This window comes from Tamandua tetradactyla, chromosome 17, assembly GCF_023851605.1.
Source record: "Tamandua tetradactyla isolate mTamTet1 chromosome 17, mTamTet1.pri, whole genome shotgun sequence".
Classification (NCBI taxonomy): Eukaryota; Metazoa; Chordata; class Mammalia; order Pilosa; family Myrmecophagidae; genus Tamandua; species Tamandua tetradactyla.
The window spans coordinates 48357381-48373338 of record NC_135343.1 but is presented as its reverse complement, the minus strand read 5'-3'; the positions used below and the strand labels follow the sequence as shown (position 1 = coordinate 48373338).

The 15958-nt window shown below is 51.6% G+C and overlaps 5 protein-coding genes across 9 annotated transcripts in view; 3 read left to right on the top strand and 2 right to left on the bottom strand.

The window, feature by feature from the left end:
• Positions 1 to 133: 133 nt before the first annotated feature.
• On the top strand, positions 134 to 2371 carry MRPL53 (mitochondrial ribosomal protein L53). 2 transcript variants are annotated; one of them, XR_013164398.1, is made up of 4 exons: positions 134 to 261; positions 371 to 483; positions 592 to 977; positions 1927 to 2371. XR_013164398.1 is itself a non-coding variant. In XM_077134663.1 (3 exons), the coding sequence occupies exons 1-3, from the start codon at positions 167 to 169 to the stop codon at positions 726 to 728; spliced, it is 345 nt and encodes a 114-aa protein (XP_076990778.1). In that variant the 5' UTR covers positions 134 to 166; the 3' UTR covers positions 729 to 1737. The 2 variants fall into 2 exon arrangements, 1 of the variants encoding a protein (XP_076990778.1); XM_077134663.1 differs by lacking the exon at positions 1927 to 2371 and having other exon boundaries at positions 592 to 1737.
• Positions 2372 to 3231: 860 nt separating this feature from the next.
• Positions 3232 to 15958, top strand: part of RTKN (rhotekin) — a 36661-nt gene continuing 23934 nt past the window's right edge. The window contains exon 1 of the mRNA XM_077134645.1: positions 3232 to 3482. The gene's annotated coding sequence lies outside the window, so the exon portion shown is untranslated. The remainder of the gene's footprint in view (positions 3483 to 15958) is intronic.
• On the top strand, positions 3741 to 7403 carry MOGS (mannosyl-oligosaccharide glucosidase). The gene is made up of 4 exons (XM_077134621.1): positions 3741 to 4228; positions 4412 to 4638; positions 5036 to 5232; positions 5478 to 7403. Exons 1-4 carry the CDS (start codon positions 3877 to 3879, stop codon positions 7219 to 7221), a joined length of 2520 nt encoding a protein of 839 aa, XP_076990736.1. The 5' UTR covers positions 3741 to 3876; the 3' UTR covers positions 7222 to 7403.
• On the bottom strand, positions 7580 to 10138 carry WBP1 (WW domain binding protein 1). 4 transcript variants are annotated; one of them, XM_077134653.1, is made up of 6 exons: positions 10016 to 10138; positions 9760 to 9836; positions 9324 to 9425; positions 8695 to 8797; positions 8391 to 8567; positions 7580 to 8229 (listed from the first exon to the last, which is right to left on the bottom strand). In XM_077134653.1, exons 1-6 carry the CDS (start codon positions 10023 to 10025, stop codon positions 7718 to 7720), a joined length of 981 nt encoding a protein of 326 aa, XP_076990768.1. In that variant the 5' UTR covers positions 10026 to 10138; the 3' UTR covers positions 7580 to 7717. The 4 variants fall into 4 exon arrangements, with proteins under 4 accessions (XP_076990768.1, XP_076990769.1, XP_076990770.1 ...); XM_077134654.1 differs by having other exon boundaries at positions 10006 to 10108; XM_077134655.1 differs by lacking the exon at positions 9324 to 9425.
• Positions 10196 to 13375, bottom strand: INO80B (INO80 complex subunit B). Its single transcript, XM_077134646.1, has 5 exons — positions 13242 to 13375; positions 12813 to 13005; positions 12463 to 12581; positions 12124 to 12293; positions 10196 to 11102 (listed from the first exon to the last, which is right to left on the bottom strand). Exons 1-5 carry the CDS (start codon positions 13297 to 13299, stop codon positions 10572 to 10574), a joined length of 1071 nt encoding a protein of 356 aa, XP_076990761.1. The 5' UTR covers positions 13300 to 13375; the 3' UTR covers positions 10196 to 10571.

Sequence of the window (15958 nt, the reverse complement as noted above, 5' to 3'; positions counted from 1 at the left end):
ATCCATACTTCCTTCTTTCGGGTTGAGGAACCCGGACAGCGAGTCAGGGCGTGGACGGTGGCGGAAGACCGCTACCTCTAACAGCAACTAGCGCCGCCGAAGACCCGGCGTCCGCAGCTGGTTGCAACGTCACTTCCTCCCGAGGCCTTCCGGGACAGAGGTCATCATGGCGGTGGCGGCATTGGTTCGGCTAGGTCTCCGGTCTGTTAAGCAGGTTCGGATTCAGTTCTGCCCCTTCGAGAAAAACGTGGAGTCGACGAGGTAGGAGGGGAAGGGGAGGGCTGGGGGCAGGAAAGGGAGCACCTTCCTCTCGCGGGAGGTCTGAGCCCCAGGGTCCGGCGCTACTGCCGCCGGCGTTCTCCCGCCGCAGGACCTTCCTCCAGGTGGTGAGCAGCGAGAAGGTCCGCTCCACCAACCTCAACTGCTCGGTGATTGTGGACGTGAGGCACGATGGCTCCGAACCCTGCGTGGACGTACTGTTTGGTGGGCTCGGCGGTGGGGAGTCGGGCGGGGAGGCGGTAGTCAGCTCGCGCGCTTTTCTCACCAGCCGGATAGTCTTCCCTGTGCTTAACTCATTTGTTTCTTCCCCAGGAGACGGGCACCGCCTGATTATGCGCGGCGCCCATCTCACCGCCCAGGAAATGCTCACTGCCTTCACCTCCCATGTCCAGGCCAGGGGTGCAGCGGGGAGCGGGGACAAGCCCGGCGTTGGTACCGGCAGGAGCTGACGGCGCAAACGAGACCGACAAGATTTTAGCTTGGGAGTAGGACATTTACTTAAGAAGAGTTTGACATAATCACTCCTATCTGGAGGACTTACCCAGCACGAACACAAAAAGAAAAGCAGTCCTGCAACCAGTGTTTGGGGGCGAGATAAGATCGGAGAGGGGTCTGGATGACCATGAATTTATTTCACTTTCTTACCATCCCACACTGCTTAACCCTTTAAATTTGGCTTCTCCTATCACTCGCCAAAGGTACCTCTTACTCATTTTAGTCAAATTCGGTGCTGTTTTATGAGTCCACATCTTTACATCTCAGTTGCCACTTTTAATTCACCCCCTATGGAAGCTTTTTCACTTTAAGTCCTTTTTTTTCTAACATTAAAGTGTACCGCCCTCATTCTTCTTTTTCTTCTCTATATTCTTCTACTCTCTCTCATAACTTTGGGCCCTCTCATTCTCTCTTATAATTTAAACTGTCCTATCCCAGCTTAATCTCTCTGGCTCTAATACCAACTTCTGTGTTACAGTTCATAGTTTAGTTTACCTGCTATCAATCTCCCCCAAACCTCACCAACACTCTTTGTCTAAAATAGAGTTGATACTGGTACATACACATATTTTTGTTTCTCTCCAGACTTATCTTTCCTTTTCAAGCACTTCAGCTAGGTTTGAAACCATAGCATTATCTTGGGTTCCCCTCTCTCCCTTTCTCTGCATATCCTAGTAAGTACAAAATACTCTGTTTTAAATAAAGCTCCTGAGATATTTTTCTCCATTACATTCACTATCCTGTATCATTGTTGCATTTCCCCACCTGCTCTCTTAATCATTTTTGCTGCTGCTTAATTGTGTCTTTCCAAAGTACATCTCCCATTTCTACCTGTTTGAGAAAACAGTGATGAAAATAGTGTTTTTCATACTGGGTTACCACCCATTAGTGTGGATCATGAAATGGACTTAAGATATTAAAGCAACCTTAAAAACGTGAAATAGAATAAAAAGTATCAGAGTGCATGGCATATAGTTTTGGAAATATTCCTTTAGGATATTTGGTATTAAGCTTATAACCGTGTGTGTGTGTGTATATATATAAAATATATATTTCTTATTTATATTTATTATGTAATATATGTTATATATGTGTGTGTGTATCTGCAAGTATGGGTTGCAATATAAAATTATTTCTTACTGTGAGTTGTAGGAAAACATGGATGAAAGTCAGTGGTTTAGAAAAGAAATTCAGAAGGCTCAACGAGATAATCAAGGACCTCCAGACATTGCTGCTGTGTACTTTGCCAAATACATTTTCCCACAACATTACCATATGGCTTCCCTGCCTAAAAGCATGCTATCTTCAAAGGACTCTTCTCTCCACCCCCCCACTTAAAAAAAAAAAAATACAGGGAGGCAGTGTTTGTAGTAAAGAGGCAGACTCCCTGGGGCTGAAATGCCCTAAGGAACTGTGTGACTTTGAACAAATAACTTAATCTCTCAGTGCCTGTTTCCTCATTTGTAAAATGGGGTTAATAGCATCTTCCTCACAGAACTGTTGCAATGATTAAATGAGTAAATATGTGTAAAGTGTCCAGAACATTGCTGGAAGCAAAATAAATGCTGTTATCTAAGAAGCGTCATGCTTAGTCAAAGAATACTACTAATCTGGGTTTCAGTTCTCCATTTCCATCATTGGCTGGCTGTTACCATGGGCCAATCTTAACCACCCACTCCTCAGTGGCATAAATGGGATGGTTCAACCATTGCTGTAACTGTGGATTGAGTGCTGGTACTGCCGGATTGTGAATTTGAGGTTGGGGCTGTCGTCTTCTCTGTGCCCTGAGCACCTTGCAGTGTCTGATACAGAGCAATGAATGTTGAATTTATAAATATTTAGCATCTACCTTGTGCCCATGATTGTGTGATACAAGGATGAATATTGAAATAGTTTTAAGTGCTACAGTAGAGATGTGGATCAGATGCACTAGTAGCAAGAAAAGAGATTGAGGATTGACAATTGGGTGTGGTCAGAAGGTGACTGTTGAATGAGCAACTCTGCCAATGGAGTGGGGCCAGAAGTCAGATTACAGTGCAATAAGGAAGTGGATGTGCAGCATAATATAGTAGTTTTAGATAGAGTTTGGATGGGAACTGTGATTAAGGAGCCTAAGAGTGTAGAGTGGGTTTTTTTTTTTCAAAGGGAGGAAGTTTTACTTTATGAAAATACTTTTTATGCTGGACTTTTGGTAAGAAACAAGTATGACCTAAATTGCATTTATGAACTGCCATCAATTGTAACATTGGCTCTCTAAGTCAGCCTGCTGTGCATGTGTTAACCTTCCCACAACCTTTCTTGACCTGTTCGGAGGGGATCCTTTTCCTACACTCGCACTTTTGCTTCATGAGTTGGGGGGGGGGGGGCAGTCTTCTCGGAGTACACGCACTACCATTGTGATGTTAGGGTTCATGAGTTGTGGGGGGGGGAAGGTGTGCGGGGTGGGGTGGGGGGCAGTCTTCTCGGAGTACACGCACTACCATTGTGGTGTTAGGGTTCATTTAGAAGTGTGGTGGTATGACATCTAAAGTCACAGGGTCGCTTAAAAGACGCAGCTGGAACCAGGCCCCAGGCCTCCTTTGGGGTCCACTCCATCACTCTTGAATCAGCGAAGAAAAGAGGCACTGGGTGTGGGCCAAGCGATCCAGCTAATTCAAATACACTTGAGTTCGAAACTAGCCACTTCCCAAATCTGCGACCCAGGCCAGGTAATTTGAACTTTCTAGTCTTTCTGCTACTTGAGGGGTTGGTTAAATGTAAAACACTCGGGACAGCGTCTCGGGTAGTCAGTATTTAGTTGTTTTTTAAAGAGACAGAAAGAATGAGCCAAAAGCGAGACTGGGCTGTGAATTAACGGGAGCACATCCGTAATCGTAATTCACCAAGAGATTTGCCCTAGGCCGCGCCCCGCCGTGCCCGGCTCTGGGTTTAACCAGACGTGGCGGGGCGGGACTTCCGGCGGGAACTGAGCGGGAGGCGCGGGCCCGCAGGCGCGGCCGACGGGTGGTCGCCGGGGCTCGGCGCGCGAGCCTGTGCGGCGAGGCAGTACCTGGGCCCCGCTGCCACCTCTCCGAGCCCCCGCGACGCCGACGCTCGTGCAGGATGGCTCGGGGCGAGCGGCGGCGCCGCGCAGCGCCAGCAGAGGGGGTGCGGGCAGGCGAGAGAGCGGTTCGGGGCGGCCCCGCGCGACGGGACGGCGAGGGCGGCAGGGCAGGTGGCGCGGCAAAGGGGGCGGCTCTGTTGGTCGTGGTCCTGTCACTGGCCCTGGGCCTGTCAGGGCGCTGGCTGCTGGCGTGGCACCGTGCACGGCGAGCGGTCACGCTACACTCTGCGCCCCCGGCGCTACCTCCCGACTCCTCTAGCCCCTCCGTGGCCCCGGACCTCTTCTGGGGCACCTACCGCCCTCATGTCTACTTCGGCATGAAGACCCGCAGCCCACAGCCTCTTCTCACCGGTAACTGGGCCCTAGGGCGGGCAGGCAGGCCAGCTTAATATGAGTGCCCTCATCCTTAGGCCAGAGCAAGGGTGGGGCGAAGTGGTTCTGGTTAGTGATGAAAAATGACTCTTAAGTTTGCCGGGACCCAGGAGGACAGGTCCCCTACTCTCTCTTTGACTTACCTGGCCATTCTACCCCCAGGACTCATGTGGGCGCAGCAGGGTACCACCTCTGGAGCCCCTAAGCTCAGGCACACGTGTGAGCTGGGGGACGGCGTGGGCCCCTATGGCTGGGAGTTCCATGACGGCCTCTCCTTCGGTCGGCAACACATCCAGGATGGAGCCTTAAGGCTCACCACCGAGTTCGTCAAGAGGCCTGGGGGTCAGCATGGAGGGGACTGGAGCTGGAGAGTGACTGTAGAGCCTCAGGTCAGGGCCCCAGGACACCCTTCCCCCAGCCCAGACTCCTTCCCTTGCTGTTAGCAAATTCAGCATGAAATAGGGGGTAACCACAGGAGCTCTGAGTCTGGCTGCCTGGTTTGAATCTTGCCTTAAGTATTTGCCTAATCTCTACGCCTTGATTTCTTTGTCTGTAAAATGGAAACAACAATCTGTAGAATTCTTAGAATAACACCTAGCACAAAAGTATTCTGCTATTTCCCAAATATCCCTGTTCAAGGGTCTTTATCCTATCCCACTGGGTGTACCTGCTTACTTAGTGAACCTTGTCAGATGCATGTTGTTTTTACCACACTCCTGCCCAGTATCTCTTACCCTAAGGCTGCCAATCTGATACTTTTGTTTTCTCTTCTTCTTGGTCACCCAGGTTTCAGGTCCCTCTTCCCTTCCTTTGGTCTCCCTTTTCTTCTATGTGGTGACAGATGGCAAAGAAGTCCTAATGCCAGAGGTTGGGGCCAAGGGGCAGCTGAAGTTCATTAATGGGCATACCAACGAACTTGGTGATTTCCGCCTTACCCTTTTGCCACCAACCAGTCCAGGGGATACTGCCCCTAAACATGGCAGGTAACTGAGGGAAGAGAGTTTGGGGTACTGGTTGGGGTGGTGTGGCTACTGACTATGAAAATGATCCAAACCTAGTTTCCCTATCCTCCCTTCTTTCCATCAGTTATTTCCCTTCTCACCAGGCTCCATGCCCCTTGCTTTGTTGAGACCCTCCCATCTTGACTCCTGATCACCTCGTATTTCTCCATTTAATCTTCACCATCTCCTCATGAATAATATTTCCTGTTTACCTTCTTCCTTTCAAGCTACAATGTCTTCTGGTCCTCCAACCCAGGACTTCCCTTGTTGACAGAGATGGTGAAGAGTCGCCTAAACAACTGGTTTCAGCACCGGCCCCCAGGGTCCTCCCCTGAACGCTACCTCGGCTTGCCAGGATCTCTGAAGTGGGAAGACAGAGGCCCAAGTGGGCAAGGGCAGGGACAAGGGCAATTCCTGATACAGCAGGTGACATTGAAAGCCCCCTTTTCTGTGGAGATGCTGTTTGAATCAGGCAGTGCCCGAGTGGGAGAAAACCAAGCTGTAGAGCAGCTGGCAGGTAGCCTGCTGACCCAAGCCCTGGAAAGCCATGCTGAAGCCTTTACGGAACGCTTTGAGAAGACCTTCCAGCTTAAAAAGAAGGGTCTCAGCCCTGGGGAGCAGGCTTTGGGCCAGGCTGCCCTCAGCGGCCTCCTTGGTGGGATCGGCTACTTCTACGGACAGGGTCTGGTATTGCCAGACATGGGAGTAGAGGATTCCGAGCAGAAGGTGGATCCAGCCCTTTTCCCACCCGTCCCTCTTTTCACAGCAGTGCCCTCCCGTTCATTCTTCCCACGAGGTTTCCTTTGGGACGAGGGCTTTCACCAGCTAGTGATCCAGCGCTGGGATCCCCGCCTCACTCGGGAGGCCCTAGGCCACTGGCTGGGACTTCTCAATGCTGATGGCTGGATTGGGCGGGAGCAGATACTGGGGGATGAGGCTCGAGCTCGGGTGCCCCCAGAATTCCTGGTGCAACGGGCAGCCCACGCAAACCCTCCAACCCTGTTTTTGCCTGTAGCCCACATGCTAGATGGTGGTGACCCTGCCAACTTGGCCTTCCTCCGTAGGGCCTTCCCCCGCCTGCGTGCCTGGTTCTCCTGGCTTCATGAGAGCCAGAAAGGGCCAGTAGCACTATCCTACCGCTGGCGGGGCCGGGACCTAGCTTTGCCAACCCTGCTGAATCCCAAGACACTGTCCTCAGGGCTGGATGACTACCCCCGGGCTTCACATCCGTCAGTCACTGAGCGGCACCTGGATTTGCGGTGCTGGATGGCACTGGGTGCCCGTATACTGGTGCAGCTGGCAGAGCAGCTGGGGGAGGCCGAGGCAGTTGCTGACCTGGGCCCACTGGCTGCCTCCCTGGAGTCAGAGAAGAGCCTGGATGAGCTGCACTGGGCCTCAGAGCTAGGGGTCTTTGCAGACTTTGGGAACCACACAAAAGCAGTTCAGCTGAAGCCCAAGCCCCCCCAGGGTCTAGTGCGGGTGGTAGGCTGGCCCCAACCTCGCTTGCAATATGTGGATGCACTGGGCTATGTCAGTCTTTTTCCCTTGCTATTGCGGCTGCTGAGTCCCAGCTCATCCCGCCTTGGGTCTTTGCTGGACATTCTAGCTGACAGCCGGCACCTCTGGAGCCCTTTTGGTTTGCGCTCCCTTGCAGCCTCCAGCCCTTTTTACGGCCAGCGCAATTCAGAGCATGATCCTCCCTACTGGCGGGGGGCTGTGTGGCTCAATGTCAATTACCTGGCCCTGGGTGCACTCTACCACTATGGGCATCTAGAGGGTCCTCACCAGGCCCGGGCTGCCAAGCTCCACAGTGAGCTCCGTGCCAACGTGGTGCGCAATGTGTGGCAGCAATACCGGGCCACAGGCTTCCTGTGGGAGCAATACAGTGACCGGGATGGGCGGGGGATGGGCTGCCGTCCTTTCATGGGCTGGACCAGCCTTATTCTGCTGGCCATGGCAGAAGACTACTGAAGCAGGAAGATGGGAGGGGAGCCAGGCCCTCATGTCACTCTGGCTTGCTCCCATCCCCTCAGATTTCAGTGCTTCAAACCCTCCTCAGCTCAGGTATCTCCTTATGTTACCCCATTCAGCCCAGGATGAATGTGAATTCAGAGTCTATTTTTCTAAATAAATTGAATAACTGCCAGACTCTATCACTTTTGCCAGCTCTGCCTCATCAAGAGGTCTTAGCTCAGTCCAGGCCTCTGGCCTCCGGCCTCCTGATAATCCTCAGGGAAGGTGGAATAAGGGGCCATTTCCTATCCCCTCCAAATCTGTCAGGTCAAGTCCAATGCAGAGTTGAGCTCTGGTCCACCCAAATACACAAATGGCTGGTTCACATCTCTTTAATGAGATCAAAGGCTCTTGTGTACGTCTTGGGGGATGGAGCCAGCACAGTCCCCCAAACATTGTCCCTTTCAGCAGGGCTCCAGTCCCTTCAGGCAGACTGTAGGAGGGCAGGAAAGGGTCAAGGGCTTGTGGGCAAGGAACCCACCCGCCCTCCCAAAACTACTTGTGGGATGTGCTGTTCACTGGAAACCAGCCCCATAGGAGAGACCTGGGGTACAGGATCTGGGACCAGTGCACAAAGGGAGTGGTTTTCTAGATCTGGGGGTATGGCGCTAGCCCTTGCTTCTTTGACTGGCTCGCCCTCACTGGAATCAGGACAGGGGCAGAGCTCAATGCCCGAGTCACCAGTCAGGCGGCGGTAGCGGCAGGAGGGTGGTGTGGGGGCAGGGCTCATCCCTGCTCCAGGCTCCCCTTCTTGATGAGAGGGGTCACTCTGGTGGGAGGAGTTCATGCTGCTGGCCACATCTGTTCTCTCGTGGTGGGCAGGGCAGCTAGATGCAGAGGAGCAGCAGGTGCATTCACTGGAAGCTGTCAAGGGGCAGCCTGACGCCACAGCATAAGGAGGTGGTGGTGTGCCTGGGCGCTGAACCACGTCCTCATAGGCCGGGGGTTTGAAGGTGCTGAGGAGGCCTACAAAGGAGAGAATGGCAGAGTTGGTGGACTGAAGGCAAACAGGTGGGGTGGTCTCTTTGCTGTAAGGGCACAGGGTGCTTTGAGAGTCTGAAAAAGGGTTATGTGAAGTGATTTGGGAGGGACTACTGGTACTGGGCCCAGAGCCTCAATTCACTCACGAAGGTCAAGTAGTGAACTGGTAGGGACAGAGCCAGTCCCGTGGCATGCCCCATGGTAGGCCAACAAGTTGATCTCACGCTGGCGCTGCTGTTGCTGCAACCGGAGTTTAGCTCGTCGGTGGCGGAAGGCGCAACAGCAACTAAAGAGGATGAGGACAGTCCAGAGCAGCCAGAACCCTGCGGGAGGTGAGCAGGGTGGGTCTCAGACACCTCCAAGGCAGAGAAGGGTTCCTGAAGGCTGGCATTCTGTGGTCCAAGGGAGAGTGGGCAGAGGGACCCAAAAGTAGCCCCCTCGAGGACTCACACCAGAGCTCGTAGTAGTAGGTGCAGCAGCCGGTCTCCCCACAGCAGTGACCACTCTCACAGAGGTAGGGCTGGTTGTTCACTCCTGGGCACAGCTCTCGAAGCTGGGGGCAAGGAGGCACTTAGGACCAAGGGAGGTTCCAGCCCTAGACACTGTCCACCCCTACCTCAAGCACGCACACACGGAATCCCACCCTGTAAACCAAGTTCCCCTTGGAGAGACCTGCAGGGAGTGGTAGTGGGTGGGGAGTTGGGGGAGTGCTGAAGGGCTATAAATGTGGAAGAAGGTTTGAAATCACAAGAATCAGTCTACAGAATAAGAAGCAAGGTACAGACATAAAAGGGTAGATTTCAGGTCTGCATGTATAAGACTTCTCTCACACTCAAGTCTGGCCACTCAGGGTGCTTTCTGAGTGTTTTTGGCAGAAGAGAGTCTGAGCTATCTCAAAGACTCAGTCAGTGGGTAGGGGTTTAAGGTCACTTCCAAAATTAAAAATGCTTTCATCATTCCCCACGGACCACCCCCCCACCCCCAGCTGGTTTTCCACCCCTTGGGTCTCAGGCTCTCTAGGGAAAGGAGGGGTAGTGTGAGACCCGGGGCAATGTGAGACCCAAAGCAGTGCTCCCAACCAGATGGGATTGCTGTGGATGATAAAGGATGGCATCCAAGGCGCGAGTCTGGGTTCCAGCTCTTCTCCAGATTGCTCCCTCAAGAGAAGACGCTGCCGGACTCTGTTGTGACAATAGGCACATAGAAAAACATCACAAATAACTGTTGCAAGACAGTGGGGGCCTCCCTAGGGCCTCACTATGCCTCTGGTCACTAGAGAGCCACTGCAAGCTTCCATTGCAGCCATGGGATGGGGCCTACGAGGTTACAAGCAAAGTCAAGTGTCTCTACGTTACAAAGTTTAGACAAAGAGTGGAAGGGGTATGTTTAGGAACTTCACGATACCTTTGGCTTCGTGGAGCCCTCCCCCAGCCCCCGCCCCCCAAAAGGAAGGGACAAGCAAAGGGGAAAGAAATAAATGGTTGTCGCGATCGGTTTTTGGAGCTGTTGGTATACCTGCTGCTGCGGCGCCCGAAGTGTTCCCCAGGCCTCTTCGCTGCCGTTCGCGCTGCTGGCCCGAGCCATGCCTCCACCTACAGCCCCTTGAAGACCTCAGCCACCTCTCCCGAGAGCCGCCCCGCCCCTGCCACCTCTGCCGCCACCGCCATGGTCCCGGCCCGGCCCATCTTCGCTGCCGCCACCATCACTCCGCGGCGGGAGCTTCCATCCGGGGAAAGCTCTACCAACTAGAACCCAGCTTACTCTGTCCTACCAATCGGCATCGCCTCTCGGTGAGCGGTCCAATAGGAACAGACCAGGGGGTTCTCCCGGCAACCAATCCACAGCAGCGCCTCTGCCACTCTCCCAGACAACGAGATCTTGCCCAGACAAAGAATAGAAGGGTCGACCCCTAGCCTTAACTGACAGCGCCAATAACCAATAGCGGACAAGAGACTGGGGCTTCGGTTTATTAACCAATAAGCGACCGCCCAGAAGGGCAAACTTTGCTCTGATTGGCTTACGCCACATTTTTAGGGGTGACGTCAAATGCCCGCCCAGATCAGGTAATACTGGCTGGAACAGGCGGGGCCCGAGGGTTCTGGCTCAGGCCAGGATGGTAGCGACTGGTGGGGCTCCCTGCGGCCCGTTCCTGGGCCCCGGCATCTGCAGTCCCTTGTGGGGGCAAGGTGTGTGTACAGGGGATTCGTCTGCCCACATCCCATTCCCCCAATTCTGTACAAGCCGAGGCATCGGACGAAATTTAATAGGGTGGGGAGAAAGGGGAAGATATGGAAAGAGGGCGCAGAGTCCGGGTTAAGGCAATGGCCTTAAGTAGCCAAAAGGGGGGACCCGGGGCCCTCGGGTCCCGCCAGCCGCATCTGCAGGTTGATGCGGTAGCACTGCAGGCTGCAGAGCGCCTGGCCCGTGCGGGAGCAGGCGTACCTGCGCGGGTGGGGGCAGCCGGGGATGGAGCAGCGCGGAGGAGGACCCGGTGGGGACGGCCGCGGCGACAGAGGCACAGGAGAGGGGACGCCAGGTGGGAAGGAAAGGGTGGAGCCCTGCGCCCCGCTGCTGTAGCGCACCATGGGGGCCGGGGCCGCGGCTCGCCCTCCCCGTCGCTCGCCCCGCGCGGACCCCCGGCCTCCCCGCCCGCTGGGCGCCGCAGTCTTGGTCAGACGCTCAATCGTCTGGTTCTTGTGCTCCTCCGCCCGCCGCGCGGCCTGCAACCGCCGCTTGCGCGCCCGCTCCTCGCGCTTCAACAGCATCTCCTCGGTGAGGGCGGGGGCCGGGCATCCTCCAGCCATAGGCAACGGCATCATCGGGGAAGGCTGACTCCGCGCCTTCTGGAGCAGAGCTTTCTGGGGGGAGACAGAGAGGGTAGGGTCAGAAAGTGGAGGAGGATGGAGAGGCGAAGTCTGCCCGAACCTTGGGGCGGGGTGGGGTGGGGGGTGGGGGAGTGAGCATGGAAGTCAGGGTCTGGAAAAGAGTGGGCCTTGGAAGAAGGGGTATAATGAGCACCCTCTCCAGTGGCCCTTAATACCACCTCCTCCCAGGTCTCCTGACACTGAGCTTTAGAGTTCTTGTCTCTTAAGAGAAGTATCAGTGCTGTTACTGCCTGTCCTGTAATATCAAACCTCTGGACTGCAGTGCAAACTTCTCCAGAGTTGTTTTTTGGTTTTATTTTTTAAAAATCTCAATAGATGGCAAAATGGGAAATTGATCAAGTCAAAAATTCAGGATTACCCTTGTTCCTGCCCCCCTTTCAACAAGCATCTATTTCCAAAATATATCCAGAGTCTATCTGGTTTTCTCCACTACTTTCATCTTGGTTCAAGCTCCTACCATCTCTCACCTGCTACTTCAACAGCTTCCTAACTGGTCTACCTACTTCTTTATCTTACCTCCACTAAGATTCATTCTCCATGTAGAGGCCAAAGTAATATAAGTGTAAATCAGATTAAATAACTTTTCTGTACACAATAACCCTTCAGCGGCTTAGCCACATTTTTCCTTCTCCTTGGCTCTGCTAAGCCTGTTCCATTCCCAGGGTCTTTGTACCTGCTGGTCTCTTCTTTTTGAAAAGCTCTTCTGGTATTCACAATGTTATTTCTTGAGCAAGGCCTTCCCTGACTATCCTATCTAATGTTGTCTCTTTTCTGCCACTTTCTATTTCATCACTCTGTTTTCTTTCCATTATAGACCTTATAACCTTTTAAAAATTACTTACCTATTTACTTCCTTCTCTTCCCTCCACTAGAATACCATCTCTATGAGGAAAGAAATCTTATCTGTCTGTTCTCTACCACTTAGCAAAGTGCTTTGGGTGTGGAAAGTTCTCAATATATATTTGGCAAGTGAATAAACAATGAACTAATTTACCTGTCGAGCAGTAAGCAGTCGCTCATTAATCTCCTTCTTGAGGTCTCCATTGTCATCCAGCTCCCCCTTCTCCAGGGCATCCAGCCATCTCTGTTCTTCCTCTTCCTCTTGACCCCCTAAATTCCCCGTTAGGTCCCGAAGTGGGGAGGGGGACAGATTACTGTCTTCATCTGGAAAGAGAGTTGGAAAGATAAAATGAGGTTCAGATGGGGCACCCTAATTTGGCCATGCTAATTCTGGGATACTCAAAGTTCTCACTCCCCTTGGAACCACCTCCTTTCCCTTAACCAGCCTGGTACAATGAGGGGTCCTATTTTCCCACCTACTGAGCCTTCTCACCCAGCCAGGCACGATACTGTTCAAGGGGAACTCCTTCCACAGGTTCTTCTTCATTATCCACAACCATAAGGGGAGAGGGTGATCGCGGCCCCTCAGGGATCACAGTGAAGGTAGGAACGCTGCAGAGAAGCAACACCACTCTGTAAGCTGAGGAACTGTCTCCTCATAATGTTTCTCCTGCCCACTGGTTACAGCAAGCCTTCCTTATATCCTCTTGGGTTCCTGCTCCCTTAACGGGAGCTCTGGGGTCAGAGTCCATTCTCTGTCTCCCAGAATGCCCAGCCAGTCTCTCCTTTTATCTACTCGTTATTAAAATTCCCCAAGTAAAACTTTGACCCTCTTGGCCTCACCTCTTGGTGCCCAGGACCTGCCCGCCCAGTTTGATTTTAAGTTTGAGCTGGGGCTTGGCAGGAGACGGCTGCGTGGGTCCGGCTTCCTCTTCCTGATGGTGTTTCTTCTTGTGTTTCTTCTTGTGCTTCTTGTGCTTTTTCTTGTGCACTCCGTGGCCGTGGGCACCCGCCAAACTCAACTCCAGCGCTTCCCCTGCATAAGAAGGGCCTTTTATCCACTGCTCCGCCAGGGCTGAAGTGGGACGGGAAAGGCCCGAAGAGCCTTATGCCCGCGAGGGGTCCCACCCCTCCTGCGGTACGCGCCGTTACCATAGCAACAGCACCCTCTTTCTCTTTCCCGCCTCTGACGGTACACCGTGGAGGCTGCGAGGACCGAGAAAAGGACTCCTTTCTGCGAAGGCCTAAGTTGCTTAGTCGCCCCACGCCTACCTGGTTCAGGGGCCTCCATAACCCCGGAGATGCTCCCGCGCCGCCACAGCTTACTCATGGGGTCCTGCAAGGAAAGGAGACTGGAAAGGGTCGGGTTACTAGCCGACGTTCCTTTTCCGCCCCGCGGAAGAGCGGACTCCAGCAAAATAGCAGGTTACTTCCGGCGCCGGGCAACCATACTTGTGCGGGGCACGCCTTCTGGCTAAAATCCTCCGGGAGAAACAACCAGACTTCAGATAAGCGTTCCGGTCCCTCGGAGACCCGAACGGGCTAGTGGGGAGGCGTGGCTTTCTTCTCGCCGCGCCTCCCCATGCTCGCGTCCAGAACTCAGCGCGGGTGATTCAATCAGTACACTCGAGCTTAGCGAGCACATACTCCCAGAAACCGGGCCGAGCTATGAGGATGCGAAGGTGAATATGAACGCTAGCCCTTGAGGCGTTCGTAGTTCGTGGAAGAATATGTAAGAAGCTGCATTGCCAGGAAGATGGCAGAAGTGCTTAACAGCGCAAGTGACAGACTCTAGAAGCAGGGTAAAGGGATTTAAGTTTAAATGTTACTCAGTAGGGCAAGTAATAGATGAATTATGATCCAGCTACACAATTTGGAATATCCTGGAGCTACCAAAAGTTAAGAGTAATAAGTAAGTGATTAGAACTGGCATGGAATTTAGATCCCAGTGGCTGATTGTATTGGCATAATCTTAGTGTCCCTCCACTGAGTATTTTTTGCTGCATCTACACAATGCGAAGCTATGCAACTATTATAAGAAACAAGGCCCCAGAAGACTACCCAGCTACCTAGGGACAGCAGTTGCAGATGGGTGACTGGGAACCTGACTGGAGGGACACTTTACATTTTCATAACATGCCCTTTTGCGCCTGTTGAATTTTTTATGAAACGTGTGTTTTACCTAATTTTTTAAAAAGCAGAAAGGTAGACCTGTATGTGTTGATGAATGAAATAAGAAAAGCGAGTTTTGAAATGATGTTTTCCCATTTAAATAGGCACAATATGCTAGTAGCATATATATAAATTTGAGGAATGTATGCTGCATTGCTACTGGTGGTTATCTTTAGAGGATGGGCTTGGGGGAACTTTCATTACCTACAACAGTAATGAATTTTCTTACAGCCAATATATATAACCTTTATAATTTTAAAAAGCAGCACCTATACACACATATCTCAACGTGTATGAGATGAGTGTCTGAACAAGGTAGGAGCAGTGAACTAAGTAAGGAAAGTACTGACACAAGAGACATTTCAGTGATTAAATTAAAAAGAATTGATGAGCAGCTATATATGGGATTCAGGAAGAGATCAGTGTCATATAGTGCCTAAGAGATTAAAACTAAAAGTATGGTAGTTTAAAACTGGTAGATTAAAACTAAAAGAATGTTTTAAATAAGGAACAGAGCATAGGAAGAGAAGCAAATACGAGGGGAATAGATTAGTTTTGCCCAAGGTGAATTTGAAGTGCCTACAGAATATCCAGATGGAGATGAAGATGGGATGTAACGCTGAGAGAAATCAGAGCTGAAGGTGTGAGTATGGTGACATCAGCACAGTAACAGCCCCAGAAGGAATGGGAACAGGTGAGATGCTCCAGAAAGAGCAGATAGGTGGAGAGGAAAAGGACCAGGAACAGAACTGGACAGGCAGGCAGAGGGTCTAGGCAGAATTGAGAAGAGGAAGCTCAGAGAGGCAGAAGCACCCAAGGGCAGGGAGTATCAGCAGATGAAGGCTGAGACCAGTAGAGGCATGCTGAGCTTGGAGCAGAGGATGCATTCCAGCAGGTGGGAAGGCAACGCCCCTGCATCAGAGGGAGCTAAAGTGAAGGAACACCTGCAGTTAGCACTTAGAGAGCATGCTATAGTTTATAACCTGCTTTCACATCGCTCTTTCCCTTGACCCCAGGGCAGCTCCATAAGGGAGGTACTATTGTTCCCATTTCATAATGGAGAAATTGAGGCTCAGTCAGAGAGATTAAACAATTTAACCAAAGTCACACAGTTAGGAAGGGGCAGAGCTAGCCTCAAACAGCGGCTTCCAGACCCCAGGCCCAGTGGTATTTCCTCCACATCCTGATGCCCAGCAGGGAGGAAGTGGGGATAGTAAGTGGAGACTGGCTTTGTTGTTTTGTTATGTTTTTAGTTTTGCTTTGTTTAGATTGGGAGAGATTTGAACATGTTTACAGGCTGAGGAAGAACTTTGTTATTCTGAAAGAGTTCTTAGCCTTAACTTTTAAACGTTTATCTTGAAATGATTTCAAATTTACAGAAAAGTCACAAGAAGAGTACAATAATTCTATCTCCTTAACCCAGATATCCCAATTGCTCACATTTACCATACTTATTCCTTCTCTATCTCTCTTGCTGTGTTACTTTTTTTTAAATCATTTTTTTAGCAAGTTACAGACATGATGCCCCATCAGCCCTAAATATTTCTACTGTGTATTACCCCTAAACAAATACACTCTCTTATGACCTTCATGCAACCTTCCCAATCAGGAAATTAACTCTGATACACTACTATCCAATCCACAGACCTACATTCAAACTTTGCCACTGTCTGAACAATGTCTCTTTTTTTCTTTCTGGCCCAGGATCCAATCCAGGATCATACATTTATCTGCCTTTAATCTGCTTTAATCTCCTTACCCTTTTTCTTTACAGCCTTTAGTACAGGCCTTTGATTCTGTACATTGTGCCTCACTGT

What these genes read in the sequence shown, in the direction of transcription:
- INO80B (XM_077134646.1), bottom strand. Translation starts at nt 13,299, where the DNA reads ATGAGTAAGCTGTGGCGGCGCGGGAGCATCTCCGGGGTTATGGAGGCC. An exon ending in ACAGTATCGTGCCTGGCTGG is followed by an intron (nt 12,294 to 12,462) that starts GTGAGAAGGCTC and finishes CTCTCTTTCCAG; the next exon opens with ATGAAGACAGTAATCTGTCC. An exon ending in GACTGCTTACTGCTCGACAG is followed by an intron (nt 11,103 to 12,123) that starts GTAAATTAGTTC and finishes GTCTCCCCCCAG; the next exon opens with AAAGCTCTGCTCCAGAAGGC.
- WBP1 (XM_077134653.1), bottom strand. An exon ending in TTCGGGCGCCGCAGCAGCAG is followed by an intron (nt 9,426 to 9,759) that starts GTATACCAACAG and finishes TTGTCACAACAG; the next exon opens with AGTCCGGCAGCGTCTTCTCT. An exon ending in CAGTTCACTACTTGACCTTC is followed by an intron (nt 8,230 to 8,390) that starts GTGAGTGAATTG and finishes TCTCCTTTGTAG; the next exon opens with GCCTCCTCAGCACCTTCAAA.
- MOGS (XM_077134621.1), top strand. Translation starts at nt 3,877, where the DNA reads ATGGCTCGGGGCGAGCGGCGGCGCCGCGCAGCGCCAGCAGAGGGGGTG. An exon ending in CCCACAGCCTCTTCTCACCG is followed by an intron (nt 4,229 to 4,411) that starts GTAACTGGGCCC and finishes TTCTACCCCCAG; the next exon opens with GACTCATGTGGGCGCAGCAG. An exon ending in GAGTGACTGTAGAGCCTCAG is followed by an intron (nt 4,639 to 5,035) that starts GTCAGGGCCCCA and finishes TTGGTCACCCAG; the next exon opens with GTTTCAGGTCCCTCTTCCCT.
- MRPL53 (XM_077134663.1), top strand. Translation starts at nt 167, where the DNA reads ATGGCGGTGGCGGCATTGGTTCGGCTAGGTCTCCGGTCTGTTAAGCAG. An exon ending in AAAAACGTGGAGTCGACGAG is followed by an intron (nt 262 to 370) that starts GTAGGAGGGGAA and finishes CTCCCGCCGCAG; the next exon opens with GACCTTCCTCCAGGTGGTGA. An exon ending in CTGCGTGGACGTACTGTTTG is followed by an intron (nt 484 to 591) that starts GTGGGCTCGGCG and finishes TTTCTTCCCCAG; the next exon opens with GAGACGGGCACCGCCTGATT.